This window comes from Protobothrops mucrosquamatus, unplaced genomic scaffold (genome assembly GCF_001527695.2).
Source record: "Protobothrops mucrosquamatus isolate PMUCROS unplaced genomic scaffold, P.Mucros_1.0 scaffold434, whole genome shotgun sequence".
NCBI classification, from domain to species: domain Eukaryota; kingdom Metazoa; phylum Chordata; class Lepidosauria; order Squamata; family Viperidae; genus Protobothrops; species Protobothrops mucrosquamatus.
In genome coordinates this window covers 42,480-56,332 of record NW_015386759.1, presented here as the reverse complement: position 1 = coordinate 56,332, position 13,853 = coordinate 42,480, and the positions used below count along the sequence as shown (strand labels likewise).

At 41.7% G+C, this 13,853-nt stretch overlaps 1 protein-coding gene across 1 annotated transcript; it reads left to right on the top strand.

The window, feature by feature from the left end:
• Positions 1–2,310: 2,310 nt before the first annotated feature.
• On the top strand, positions 2,311–5,237 carry LOC107287808 (inhibin beta E chain-like). The gene is made up of 2 exons (XM_015816354.2): positions 2,311–2,671; positions 4,516–5,237. The coding sequence occupies exons 1-2, from the start codon at positions 2,311–2,313 to the stop codon at positions 5,235–5,237; spliced, it is 1,083 nt and encodes a 360-aa protein (XP_015671840.2).
• The last annotated feature ends 8,616 nt before the right edge of the window (positions 5,238–13,853 follow it).

Below are 13,853 nucleotides of genomic sequence, written 5' to 3'. Positions count from 1 at the left end.
TCTTTAGCATGCTAAATATATTATATTTATTGCATGCTAAATGTAATGTATTCTCTGTAGTCTGGTCTTACTGGCTGAAAAAGAATTCATGTTCTAGCCCTTCTGGGAAGTGGTAGATTAGTAGAATTGATCTACTGAGTCTACTAATACTTTGGGATCAAACAGTTTGTTTTTTTCCCACGGCTCAGTAAAAATTTCCACCAAAAGATAGCTACTTTAGAATTAACACAGAGATTTTCCTCGGCTTCTTGCAACATTGCTCCAAGCTAGATTGCAAGCCAGAAGCCTAATTCAGACCCTAACTAAAAAGCCACACTAGGCCTAACATTTAAGGGGCATGTTTTGAAAAAGACAAGAGTCTTCTGAGATGATCAATGGTTTCTAGAACTCCAGGAGACCGGGAGGGGAGGTAGTGCTATCCCAATGAAAACAGGTGCTTTGAAGCCATGCTTGGGATTAAGCATGTAAAATAAATGCAGAGGTGGAATTCCAACATTCTTCCCAGTTTATTAGCAGCTGATAAAGGCTTTGTAGTTCCTGAAAACTGGAGGAAGAGTGGTGTTCTTCTTTAATCACTATTTTTTTAGGGATATACCTGTCATGCATTCTATAGACATCAAAACTTGTCAAGTAGGACTATAACTACATTCATTTTACACACACACACACACACACACACATATACACATACCGTATTTTTCTGTGTATAAGACGCTATTTTTTCCTGCAAACACCCTGCTCAAAAATCAGGTGCATCTTATACAAGTGCAGTGTCTTATACACGGAAAAATAATGGTAACTTCCGCAGCCCAGGGCGTGCCTGTGTGGGTTGCCATGCCGCCTGGTGCAGGTGTCAAGCCCCTGTGGGCTTGCCACTAATGGGAGGGGGGAGGGGGCAAGATCGGCGGCCGGCCGAATTTCCGGATTTGCCGGCTCATGCCAGAGCATCTTATACAAAGGTGTGTCTTATAGACGGAAAAATATGTGTATGTATATGTGTTTTTCAAAATTTGGATTGCTAACAAAGAATTAAGGGAGAACTGGAATAGCCATTTCGAACTTTTTAGTTCTTTTCAACCAGACATACCCTTCTGAGGTTCGAACCTGGGCTGCCTGCATGTTAGGCAGATGTATTAACCTCTAGACCACAGGCTCTTTCTCACTTTGTGTTCTCCCATATTTGGGCCGGCAGGGTGCACCAAACTCAAGATATGTATATGTATATGTATATGTATATGTATATGTATATGTATATGTATATGTATAGGTATAGGTATAGGTATAGGTATAGGTATAGGTATAGGTATAGGTATAGGTAGGTCTTGGCGTATTCGGGTCTTTTCCCGTGTAAGATTGAGAGTAACTTGGCGACGTTTCAACGAGGTCCCACTCGTCATCTTCAGGCTGGGGTCTTCGGCTTCGTGCCTTTGTGCAAGCAAAGTGTGATTGGAGCTGCCATCTCAGCACAAACACGAAGCCGAAGACCCCAGCCTGAAGATGATGAGTGGGACCTCGTTGAAACGTCGCCAAGATACTTTCAATCTTACACGGAAAAAGACCCGAATACGCCAAGACCTGCATACCTGTACCCGTGAAAATCTACGAAAACAAATATGTATATGTATATACACACACATACACACACATTCGCAGCGCTCCTTGTGCACATGATGTTATTCATCTTTTATAATAGTCCTCTTATTTGCTCCCAAAGGTACTGTTTACCATGAAGTGCACCACAGCAAGATTTTTTTAAAACAAAAAAGGGCTCATGCACAACCCTCTTTTCCTGTGAATTCCTCTTCTGTCAAGTTTTTCCCAGCCCTGCTCTCAATGTTACGGCATTTCAGCAGCCCCATCTGGAGCAAAGGGCACTCCCACCTCCCTCCACATCCTCACTGTTTGGGGCTCAGTCTTTCCTTTCCCCAGGCACCCATTCCCACTCATTTGCTAAACTCTGGCTCTCTCCCCAGCTGGATAAAACCTCCCTCTGGGCACCAGAAGGCAGCCAGCCAATCACGGAGGGACAAAGGGCAGGACCAAGGCTGCCAGAATGACAAATGCCGAGGCCGACACTTGGGAAAAGCCAGTTGTTGAGCTGAGATCTCTTAAGGGAGAGTCCTCCTCTTCTGGCAACACCAGCAGGTCCTGAAAGTCTCAGAGGTGCCAGAGCTGACTGTCTTCTCCTGATTCTGGGCAGACTGCCAAGCACCCTGGATGCAGCAGCGGCACAATTCATGAGTTCCAGGCACTGCCACTAGACTTCCTAACAACATAATTCTTCACTGCATCTTGCTACTTGGGTGCTTCATGGCTTCCACCTACAGCCTCCAAGGAAGCTGGACTCCTCTAGCTGCACTGACTTTACTATGGACTTCTTTGGCTTGGGTTGAAGGAAAGCCAGGGTGTCCTTCCTGCAGGATGCCTCCACTGGAACCCAGTGCCGAGAAAGCCTTCCTGATTGAAGTAGCCAAGCAGCAGATACTCCAGAAACTGAACCTGAGTGAGAGGCCCAACATCACCCACCCTGTGCCGCGTGTGGCGGTGGCCAATGCCCTGCGGCGGCTACACATGGGCAAAGGCTGGACAGATGGGATGGGGCACTTCTCCAGCTGGGAAAAAACAGAGTCGGATGAGCAGGGGTACGAGATCATTAGTTTTGCAGAGACAGGTGAGTGCCCATAGGTCTTCCAAAGGTGCAGGCCAAGGACCGAATACGCTAGACCAGAGAGCTCGGATCATTTGTGTTTATGTTCCTCCGCTCCATAATTGCTACATATAAAAGTGTGCTTGGAGAGGAAAGGCTACAAATTACTCCTGAACTCTATCCCATTGTTTAGGTTAGAGCCTGACTAGGTGCTGGAATACATCAGTTGCAAAAGGGGAAAAAAGGGATGTGTGTTTTGGGTCTACTGATCAATGGGGACAGATTACACTCTTCTCATCAGATCTAGCTTCCTGCGGCATCTCAGATCTACACAGAGACCACTCCCTCTCGCAAAGAACTGCGTATTTGTCTGGTCAGAAATATGTGCACTTGGCATTGTCGTAACTTTATCCAACCTGCTGAATCTTTAAAATGTGCTAGATCAGAAGTTTTCAAACTTTTTGAAGCCTTGGAACCTGTAAGTTAAAAAAGAATTGAAAAAAAAAATCTCAGTATCCCTGATCAAGGGATAATGTTCTGGTGATTAAAAAAAAAAAAGACTGTATTCAAATGGACTTTTTTCCCTTTAGTCTCTCATGAAACTTTATCGTGTTGAAAGACTACAATTCCCATTTACCTGTTCCAGTGCAGCCATTGGGGTTGGGAAATATTATGTTACCATTGCAGGTTTTGCCATAGTGAAAAAAAGAGAGAAGCTAAAAACCAAATGATCAGGAACACCAGGAGGACAAAACAATCAATTCTGTCCCCTCACAGTCATTGAGGATTCTATCACATTGACTTACTACCTTTTTTTAAAAAAAAATAAATGTTTCTTTCCTGCAACTCTATTTTTGGTTTGCTTAAAATGCAACCTGAGATGAAATAATGGGATGCAGGTGGTAAAAAGGATAAAGTCAAAGGGTGGCTTTCTTAAATTTATATAAACCAATATCTTTGAGAGCCAACAGACAGATTTAGAAGACGGTTGCCTGTCATTTTCTCTTCCTCCATATAGAAAGCAGGTAGTTGCAGGAATATTCTACACAGTTGTGTAGACATTGTACTGGATTAATGTTTCATGTATATGCAATTATTTCATTCAGTGATGGATTTTTATATCAATGTATGACGGAACTGTATGGTGAACAGGTTTAATATGTACATGACCATCTCATACTGGGCAAGCTTTACTATCAAGCTTCTGAGCACATTATTGTAAGGTTGTTTACAATTTAGGACCCATATTTTGTGATGATGATGATGATGATGATGATGATGATGATGATGATGATGATGATGATGATGATGATGATGATGATGTTGGAAGGACCTTGGAGGTCTTCTAGTCCAACCTCCTGCTCAGGCAGGAAACCCTATACTATTTCAGACAAATGGTTGTCCAGTCTCTTCTTAAAAACTTAGAGTTTTGGAGCATTCACAACTTCTGGAGGCAGGTTGTTCCACTGATTAATTGTTCTAACTGCCAGGAAATTTCTCCTTAGTTCTAGGCTGCTTCTCTCTTTGGTTAGTTTCCATCCATTGCTTCTTGTCCTGCCTTCAGGTCCTTTGGATTAATATATGTGGGGCTAAATGCAAATGTAGCAAATAAGTAAGGACCAAAACAACCCTCATTCACCCCTCAGAACAGGGGTCTTCAAACTTGGCCCTTTGATGACTTGTGGACTTCAACTCTCAGAATTCCTCAGCCAGGCATGCTGGCTGAGGAATTCTGGGAGTTGAAGTCCACAAGTCATCAAAGGGCCAAGTTTGAAGACCCCTGTGTTAGAAGAACTTGGGCTCTGGTTTGGCGCTGGCAGCTTAGAGGCTGATACTTATTTTTGCCTTAACTCTTTTCTCCTCTGCAGAGCCTTCAGGCCTCCTTCAATTCCAGCTCACCCATACAAGAGGCCAAGCCACGCACGTCCTGAAGGCCCAGTTGTGGCTGCACCTTAGGGCACACCAAAACATCACAATACAGATTTACGTCGCAGGACAGCCACGAGTAGTGCTGGGACAGCAGCAGCTGGGAAGTCAGGGGAGGAGCGGCTGGCACTCTTTTTCCCTGATGCCAGCTTTGCAGAACTTCTTCGAGCACGAAGACAAAACTTTACGCTTGGAGTTGCAGTGCGAAGGCTGCCATTCCAACATTGTGTCTTTGATGACAACCAGTAGCAACTCTCATCAGCCGTTCCTGGTGGTGAAGGCAAAGATAAAAGAAACTGGCCACTGGGTCACCAAGCGCAGCCTGAGCTGTGACCAGAACTCAGAACTGTGCTGTCGAAAAGACTACTATGTAAATTTTCGGGACATTGGTTGGAATGACTGGATCTTCAAGCCAGAGGGCTATCAGATAAATTATTGCATGGGCGAATGCCCCATGCACCTGGCAGGTGTGCCTGGGGTGGCAGCTTCCTTCCACACTACAGTCTTCAATTTGGTGAAAGCCAACAACATCCCCATTGCGGGCCATTCCTGCTGTGTCCCCACACAGCGACGGGCCCTTTCTCTGCTGTACTTTGACCCCAATAGCAACCTCATCAAGACAGACATTCCTGACATGGTCGTCGATGCTTGTGGCTGCAGCTAAAGATGGGATGGTAAGCAGAGAGAAAACAAAAAAAAAGGACAGCGAGTAGGAAATGGGTTACTTCCTTTCTGCTTCCCTTTGGACTCTCATGAACATCCCAGGACTCTGAGCCAAACTGAAGGGGTGGTATTATCATATGGACTCTTTTCAAAAGAGCAACAGTGTTTGGTTTTTCAGAGAAAACAAGTTACACTAAGATGTAAACGAGCCTGTTTTCTTACCATTGTATAACGTATAATGTAGTGCTATGCAGGGCTGCGACTAGGCCTCTAACCCTCAGAACCCTGTATTTGTCTTCCTTTCTGAAGTTGCTACTTGATAGACCCTCCAAGCTGTTTCCCTACCTCTTCCCACCCTGCTCCCAGTAGCTTCATTCACCTCTCTTTTCCCAATCCTGTTCTGTGGGCGGAAGAGTCCCACAGAAATGGGTCCGGAATGTATAGGGTTCTGGATACATAGGGGTGTACATAGGCTTGCCTCCGATGCCCTCAGCATGTCAAGATACAGTGGGAGAGCAGGAGACACAGGCAAGAGCTTGAATCACACACATCTTCTCAAGCCTTACTAGTTGCCCCTAAAGGCAGATCTCATGGTGCATTTAAAAGTTCTCCTTGTTGCTCTTCTCATTGTCATGGTGTTCTTCTCAACCCAAGGCTCCGCATGGACTGGGCCAAGTTTACTTGGGAACTCCTTCACTGGATGGGCAGAAAAAGAAGGAAACCAAGAAGAGCTGCCCAGATCCATACCCAAAGGACTCTAAATGTGTTTTGACTTTTGTACTGTGTGTGAGATTTATTGCATTTCTGTTAATGTATCTATATTATTTTATTTTATTTTGGAATGACATTAGTAGCAAAACAAGTTTCAATAAAAAATAAAATAAAATAACAATTCAGTGTATTCTGAGAAATGTGTGGAACGCTGGTAAATGGGTATCCTGAGCAAAAGTGAACTTCAAAAGCATATACTCTCCTTTACAAGAATCCATCCTTAGAATTCAACCACAGCTTCACTTTTGTTCCCTTTGCTCCTGCTTGGTGTTGACAAGTTTGTCCACCTCCCATCTCCTGCTGCACCAAACTTTGTCACTAAACCAGTTTTCCACTGTCTATACATTTAGCAAAATTCCCGACTGTAAACTCTGAGCTTTCCTGCAGTGGTGGGATTCAAATATGTGAACAACTGGTTCTCTGTGTGGATGTCACTTCTGGAAGTCCATTCTGGGCCTGGGCAACAAGAAATTAGCTACCGGTTCTGCCGAAGTGGTGCGAACTGGCTGAATCCCACCACTGCTTTCCTGTCACTCCACCATGAACTTTCATCACAATGAAAACTGTCCTTGAGGTCAAAGTTGGCCTATCCACTAAAGTGATACTCTCACTGACAAATTGAAGTAAAGTATGTGTGGCTTAGGCCTATGCAGAGAGCCAGAAAGATCCAAAAAGGGAGGGAGGGAGGAAGGAAGGAATGGAGGGAGGGAGGAAGGGCAGCCCTAGTCTGCATCAACAGAGTATAATTTTAACTCTTTCTAGTCAACAATAATCAAACTTCACCTTGTCCTTCCATTTTAGGGAGCACATTAACTAACTAGAGCCTGCAGCTAGAGGAAAGCTAGCAAAATAATAAAGGAAAACTGAAAGGAAAAACTTGTGAGTAACACTGTAAAGATTAAACCAGGAGGAGAGAAGACTGAATAAGACATGATCATTGTCTGAATAGTTATCATGTAGAAAATGGGCCAGATTCGTTCAGAATTGTTCCAGGAGACAAAGCATGTTTAAGTTACCAGGAAGTTAGTTTGAGTAGGACATCAGGAAGAATTCCCATAATGGTAAGAGCTGATGGATGGATGGATGGATGGATGGATGGATGGATGGATGGATGGATGGAAAAAAGGAAGGACGACTGTTCTAGCTGCTTTAATAGTGAATTCCTGCAGTGGGCAAGGGGTTGGACTACATAATCCCTAAAATCCTTTTCTACTCTTAGCTTTTATGTTTTTATGAAAAAACAGGACTACTTCTGACCCAGATGAGTTTTCTGCTGCTTCGGCCAACACAGGGTTTCAAATGACCATATTTGAGTGAGGGGCACCATTTTGTCTACTCTTGTACCACTTTGCCTACTTCATAAATGTGGAAAGGAAGGAAGAGAACCTTGATGGAGATATGCAAAAGCTATTTCCTAGGCAAAACAGGCCAGAACATTTTTTTTAAAGCCTAGAACACAGATAACATTCAGAAGCACTCACACAGATGCCTCTCTAATTCAGTGACCTATAAGAAAGAAGCAAAGGCACAGCACAATCAGACTTGTACGATTCAGATGTTATAGCCAATCATAATAAACCCTAGTTTTAGCCTTATTGTGGAGATGGTTTCCTGGTCTGCCTAATAGGACTGACAATGGCAATTTGCAGGTGCTGACAACCACTCCCTTCAACACTGCCACCATGTTAGATATATGAGAGCTTGAGTGAAATTGGCATGAATTCTGTTTGTTTTCCCTTTTAACCAGAGTGAATGATCACAGGCATTGAGGAAGGGTGCACAATGAAGCAGCAGAAAAGCATCAAGGCTCCTTGCAAACCACCATCACCTCTACCATATTGGTGACGTGTCATTTGGGGCAACCTGCAAGTTGCCTAGACATCCAACCTAGATTCACTTGCCATCTACAGCCACCCAACAATAAACAAGATATCAACTTGCTGGGAAGTATATGGAAATTTCAGAGCAAATCTCTTGTTTCAAGCAAATATATCTCAACAATGTCCGCAATAAGCCATAAACATTTCCTTCCACCCAAACAAATAAATATCTAGAGATCTTCCTAGTTCATCTGACAGGTACTCTTTCTGAATGGTTCTGGGGATGTCTAAGAATTGGTTTGCTTTTCAATCGAAAGAAAAGCTGTGCAGGGCCTAATAAACACAATTTTGTTCTATCGCTCTGTGAAAGAAATGCTGGTCAAAGTCCAGTGTTGCATGGCAGCTCAGAGGTCCACGATCATCTCTCAAGCCAAGTTGGTTCCCCTCTCTCTCATGGCCATGGATCCGTTGCTTAGCAAAGTACAGCACAGAGAGCAAAGGGCAGCTTTCATCAGCTAGGACTCTTTGTGCACTATCTACAGCTCTGGTCACTCTGTGCATGAGCAGATCACACTGTGATCTGTTTGCTGGATGAGGAAGGCTCAGACAGACCCTGATACTCGCATCAGAGGCTTACCTCTACTTGCAATGTGCAGGTCCCTTTGAGTCCCCAATGGCTTATTAATTCACAAGTTCAAAAGACAACTCAAGCCTAGCAAAGAGCTAACCTTTCTAACCCTCCCCCCCCAAAACAAGTGGGATATTCCATAACTAGAAGCCTGTCCAACTAAAACTGTTGCTGTTGCATAATGCATATTAATGAATAATGGCATACACATCTGATAGAACGCTGGGTTGAAAGAATTGGGCTGGCCACTACTAAGTGCCCTGCCATCACGTTGAGCGTTCTCTAGTGCCTAAATATTATGGTAAGAGAGCATGTCTAGTTCCCAATTTTTTAAAAATTGTTTTTGGCTGTTATTGCTATGAGGATGTGATGCTTGATAGAGTTATTTATACAAAGAAAGTGTTCTCCTGGACAAGGTTCAATCCTATTTGAGATGAAATACTCCCCTTGGGGTGTGAATGTACACTTTTGAGTCTTAGTATGAGCTATATACTTGTATAGTCGCAATTTAGAAATGCTGGGAGTTGGATGCTGTAGAATTTAATAAATAAATAAACACTTGACAGCGATTGGATTGATACAAGAAGTTAACTCAATCTATAGGCTAACTAGGGTGTATAAATTCAGCCACCATACTTTATGCTTAGGAATGGTCTCCTCAAGTATAATGTTCGAATCCAATTCAATTTTTTTGTGCTCAGACAAAGCTTTGGGCTTAATATAACTCAGCCAACTCATAGGAAAAATGCAGGTAGAGCTTGTTGTAACTGAACATTTATCATTCAGTTCAGGCTGCTAATAATTTGCTTATTAGCAATTGCACTCAAATCATGACATATTACTGTATCATTTTTGTGCATTGCCCATTAGGTTTGCATGAAGATAATTCAAGTTTGTCTTAAAGGAGAGAGTTCTCTGTTTATGGAACTGTATTTATTGAGCATAACTGATTTAGATAAGGAATCATTTTGCTCAGGTTCATCACCCATGGCTTCTTGACAAAATTTTGCAGATGGAGATTGGACAGACATTGAAAAAAATAACGATGGTGATGTAATATATTTATACCACTTCCTGTAAAAAAAGCACATCAAAGCTATTCTCAACTTAAAACACAAAAACAGCATAAAAATTTATGTAGTAAAATGAATGGGGGGGAACCCATCCATTTAATAATCATTCAGAAAAGATCTGCATGAAAAAAAACCAGGTTTTCAACATCCATCTAAAAGTTAGATGGATGTTAACAATAGGTGCCTCATCAATTTCAAGAAAAGGATTTTAAAATTTATGTGCCACCACAGTGAAAGACTACCCACGGCCCTCTTGGTTCTGGGCATGAGCAACAGGATCACCTCCAATAATCACTCAGGTCTGTACAGTAATGTTGATGGTAATCTGTTAGGTATCAGGTGTTAAACACAAAGAATCAGGACCATTCGTAAGGTTGCAGCCAGTGGTGGGATTCAAATATGTGAGCAACCGATTCTTTGTTTGGATGCCATTTCTGGAAGGCCATTCTGGGCCTGGGCAACAAAAAAATAGTTACAGTTTCTGCCAAAGTGGTGCAAACTGGCTGAATCCCACCACTGGTTGCAGCGTAGAAGAGTTATTCTACACAAGAACTAAAGTTCAACACTAAATTGGCACCAGATAAGGATCAACAGAATTCAGGAGGGATTGGACTTGGAGTGCTTGTGGGAACACCACAACTTTAAACTGATGTCATGTTTAACTCCACCATCGCCCCAGCTCTGCCTGCTCTTCTCCTACAACTGGTTCATATGGATTAGAACCTTAGACTTTATAAGCAAAACCTGGCTTGGTATCTAATAGGCAGCCAGTGCAACTTCTTCAAGAATAGAGGAGTAATGTGTCCACAGTCAAGAACCCCTGCAGCAACCTAGCCACTGTGACCAGAGCAGTTTCTGGACCAAGCTCAAGCACTTTGTAAATTTCTTTTACAAAACAAAAGTGTGTATTTTCCCCATTTCTCCCAACTTTTAAGCCAATTCAAACATATACATTTATTATATTCAACTGCATAGCATGGAGACAAAATTACCTTTGTGCTGTTTTGCCTATTCCCCACTTTTTAATTGGATTTTTGTTAAAAATAATAATAATAAATTGTTTTCCGGTTTTTGCAGTTCTGTTTTCTTTTTTTCTTGTTTCCTTTTTCTTCCATTTTGGCTTAAGTTGTGTTTCCAAATTATAGAAAAAAGCAAAAGCAGCTGTATTGACCATGAGGGGGGAAATCCAGATTATACCAGAGCTTTAATTTGATCAACTAAATGTTTCTAAAATAGCATGCAAGCGTTTCAGTTTCCACTAATTCTTCATCATGAAGAAATTATTTTATTACTAGTTTTAGCTGCTTGGTGAGCTACTAAGAAAATAAAGTACTGTACATATTTATTTTTTTTAAAAAATGCACATTTTTGACCACATTATTTGTCAGATGTTTTAAAAATTTAAGGACTTTGTCAAGGTATCTGGTAAATGTTTTCAGGCATGTTCATACAATTTCACAAGACACATATCTGTTAGGTTTCTCTGAAATGTAAAATAGGCAATGCCATTTCTCTTGAATGAACTACTGGGTTAAAGGTTTTTGGTCCTAATCCAGCCTGCTCTTTCTGTATGCACTATTCAGTATAGATCTCCAATTTTGAACTGAAAAATAAGATAGGATAACCTTTATTGTCATTTTTTTTTTACTGTAGGCACTATGGCATACATCAAAAATGAAATTTAGTTGCCCGCTCTCAACATGAAAACATATACATGACACACACCTAAACATACTATATACAACATATGTATAGACTCACACCCCTACATATACATAACAAATGAATATTAAATACTGTCCATCTTGAATATATAATGGAAGGAGGAAGCTTGAGAGTTCACAAGGTTAATGCTGTATGGAATGAAACTATGGCTGAATCTGGATGTTCTGCTACGGATACCACGAAGCCTCCTCCCAGAAGGTAACAAGGAAAACAGGTCGTGAACAGGATGTGTAGTGTCCCAGATAATCTTACGGACCCTGCTCAAGCAACGCTTCTGTACTATGTCCTGGATGGGAGGGAGGGAACTGCCAATGATCTTTTCGGCCATTCTCACCACTCTCTGCACCGCCTTCCTGTCTGAAGCAGTGGTGGTTCCAAACCAGACTGTGATGCTGTATGACAGGATGTTCTCGATCGTCCCCCTGTAGAAAGTGGTCAGGACAGGGGAAGGAAGATGTGCTTTTCTCATGCAATGCAGAAAATGCAGGCGCTGCTGTGCCCGCTTTACCAGTGTCTCGCTGTTGAGCGACCAAGCCAGTCTACTTGTTAGCTGCACACCCAGGAATTTGATGCTGGTAACCATCTCCACAGGTGAATCATTAATGCACAGAGAAGTGTGGCTATGCCTACCTTTTCTGAAATCGACAATGATCTCTTTGGTTTTTCTGGTATTTAAAACTAGGCTGTTTTCCTTTCACCAGTTCACCAACCCCTCAACCTCCTTGTGGTAAGCTTCCACATTGCCATCATGAATAAGGCCCACTACTGTTGTATCATCTGCGAACTTCACAATATGGTTGGTGGCAAACCTAGCACAACAGTCATGGGTCAACAGGGTGAACAGAATACTTCTCGCAATTATGAAACCCAAGGAATGGAAAGACCCTAGTAATAACTTTAAGAAAAAAATGTATTACTAAGAATCAATCAAGGGCATTTGATCCTGGTAGGACTAGAGACAATGACTGTAGTCGATAAGGCTGGACTTGAAGCCGTTGCAGACTTTCTGCGAGTTAAATACAATAATAATGTTAACAGAGGGATTTGAAAATAGTTTTTGCTGTTCGGCTTGCCTATTAATTGCTTTTTAGTACATAGATGGTTGGTCAAATTGCTTTGATAAATAGAATGGTAGAAGCGTACATATGGTAGACTTGTTTTGTAAAAGGGGAAAACTACTATCTTGATATATATTTTATCAGTATTCAACTGGGGAGGACAATATATGTGTATATTTTTTCTTTCTATTTTTTGTCTTGTTTGGTTTTGTTCTATTTTTGCTTTTTTTGTGGGGGGGAGAGACTGTATTTTAACTTTTGAATATAAATAACAAATTATTAAACCAAGGAGTTTGACAAAATGTGCATGCATTTTCTGTCCAATTATTTTATGAGAAAGGAGATGAGTCCCATCTTTTAGAGAGGTTTTTCTGGTCAAAAGCATGATTGAAAGGAGTTGGGCCAGCCACAAAAGCTTTTCAGGCAAACCAGGTACACTATTGCTTTGAGCTTTGCTCCTCATTTTGATCTTATGCTATGCTATATGAATCAAAATGTAATTATTAAAAATGATATATTTATTTCTTAGAGAGCCAGTTTGGTGCAGTAGTTAAGGTATCAGTTTAGAAACTAGGAGACCTCGAGTTTTAGTCTTGTCTTGGGTACGAAGGCAGCAGAGCAACCTTGGGCCAGTCACTTCTTTCAGCCCTGAAAAGAAGGCAAGGACCAACCACTTCTGAAATTTTATCAAGAAAACTGCAAGGACTTGCCAAGGTCAAAAAGTAAATCAAAGGTATGCATGCACACACACACAGACACACATATAGGTATGCATGCACACACACACAGACACACATATACACAAAGTGCTTTATTAGTACTGTTTTATTAGTTGTAAGTTGCCCAGACTTGTTTTAAGATGGGCAACTATATCAATGTCTTAAACAAACAAACAAACAAACAAACAAACTGAAGGTCTGTCCTAATTTCTAAGTTCAGTATTAGGGAAATCAAAATGGTGGTCCCTTGGGGTTTGGACAGTCCTTTAAACTGCAACATTTTATTCAAGAGACACATTGGACAGGCTATAAAATGGTAACACATACAGATAGTCCTTGACTTACGATCACAATTCAGCCAAAAAATTCTGTTGTTAAGTGAGACATTTGTTAAGTGAGTTTTGCCCTATTTTGCGACCTTTCTTCTCGCCATTGCTGAGTGAATCACTGCAGTTGATAAGTTAGTAACCTGGTTATTAAGTGAATCTGGCTTCCCCATTCACTTTGCTTGCCGGAAGGTTGCAAAAGAGGATTTACATGACTTTGGGACGCCGCAAGTGTCATAAATATGAGCATCTGAATTTTGATCACCTGATCATGGGGGTGCCGCAACGGCCATAAGTGTGAAAAACGGTCATAGGTCCCTTTTTTCAGTGCCGTTGTATCTTTGAACAGTCACTAAATGGACTGTTGTAAGTCGAGGACCACCTGCATTGATTAACTGAGATGTTTAATTTGCCTTCTCGTGGAAACACATTCACTATATCAGAGCGGGTAATCTGTGGTTAATGTTAAGCTGGAATACCCCTAAAGAGCTGGTTTC

Coding starts and splice junctions, on each gene's coding strand:
- LOC107287808 (XM_015816354.2), top strand. CDS start 2,311: ATGGCTTCCACCTACAGCCTCCAAGGAAGCTGGACTCCTCTAGCTGCA. Junction 2,672..4,515: donor CATTAGTTTTGCAGAGACAG/GTGAGTGCCCAT, acceptor TCTCCTCTGCAG/AGCCTTCAGGCCTCCTTCAA.